The sequence below is a fragment of the Cystoisospora suis genome (genome assembly GCF_002600585.1).
Source record: "Cystoisospora suis strain Wien I chromosome Unknown contig_2671, whole genome shotgun sequence".
Lineage (NCBI taxonomy): Eukaryota > Apicomplexa > Conoidasida > Eucoccidiorida > Sarcocystidae > Cystoisospora > Cystoisospora suis.
In genome coordinates, this window is record NW_027155468.1 from 16,139 (window position 1) to 16,525 (window position 387).

Here is a 387-nt window from a genome sequence, read left to right on the forward strand (position 1 = left end):
CGGAAGAAGCATCTATCCTCCCCGTTGCTTGTCTTTCTTGTTTTGAATCTGTCATTTATGGAACCTGCGAAACAAAACGGAAAGGATTCGTTCCAAGTCACTGACAAGATGAAGAAAGAAGGAAAGAAGCAAGAAAAGACGACATAAGGTAGATAAGACAAAGCAGTCTCCCAGTCCGTTGATGGCTAGATCAGAAATTCCCTTTCTCCTGGTTTGACTTATCTTTCGTGTCTCTAGCTCGTTTTTCGAAACTTGAAAGGAGAAACTGCACAAAATTCATTTATCAGTCACTGACAAGAAGAGAGAATTCAAGAAGCAACAGAAAAGACAAGGTAGACTGAGGACCTTCCTCTGATACATTGCTGATAGATCGAAGAAATCCTTCCG

The 387-nt window shown here is 41.1% G+C and overlaps 1 protein-coding gene across 1 annotated transcript; it reads right to left on the reverse strand.

The window, feature by feature from the left end:
* Positions 1 to 64: 64 nt before the first annotated feature.
* CSUI_005512 (uncharacterized protein) lies at positions 65 to 376 on the reverse strand (the record flags this gene model as incomplete). The annotated part of the gene is made up of 1 exon (XM_068065688.1): positions 65 to 376. A coding segment is annotated over one exon (99 nt), but the record flags the coding sequence as incomplete, so codon positions are not given.
* Positions 377 to 387: the final 11 nt, after the last annotated feature.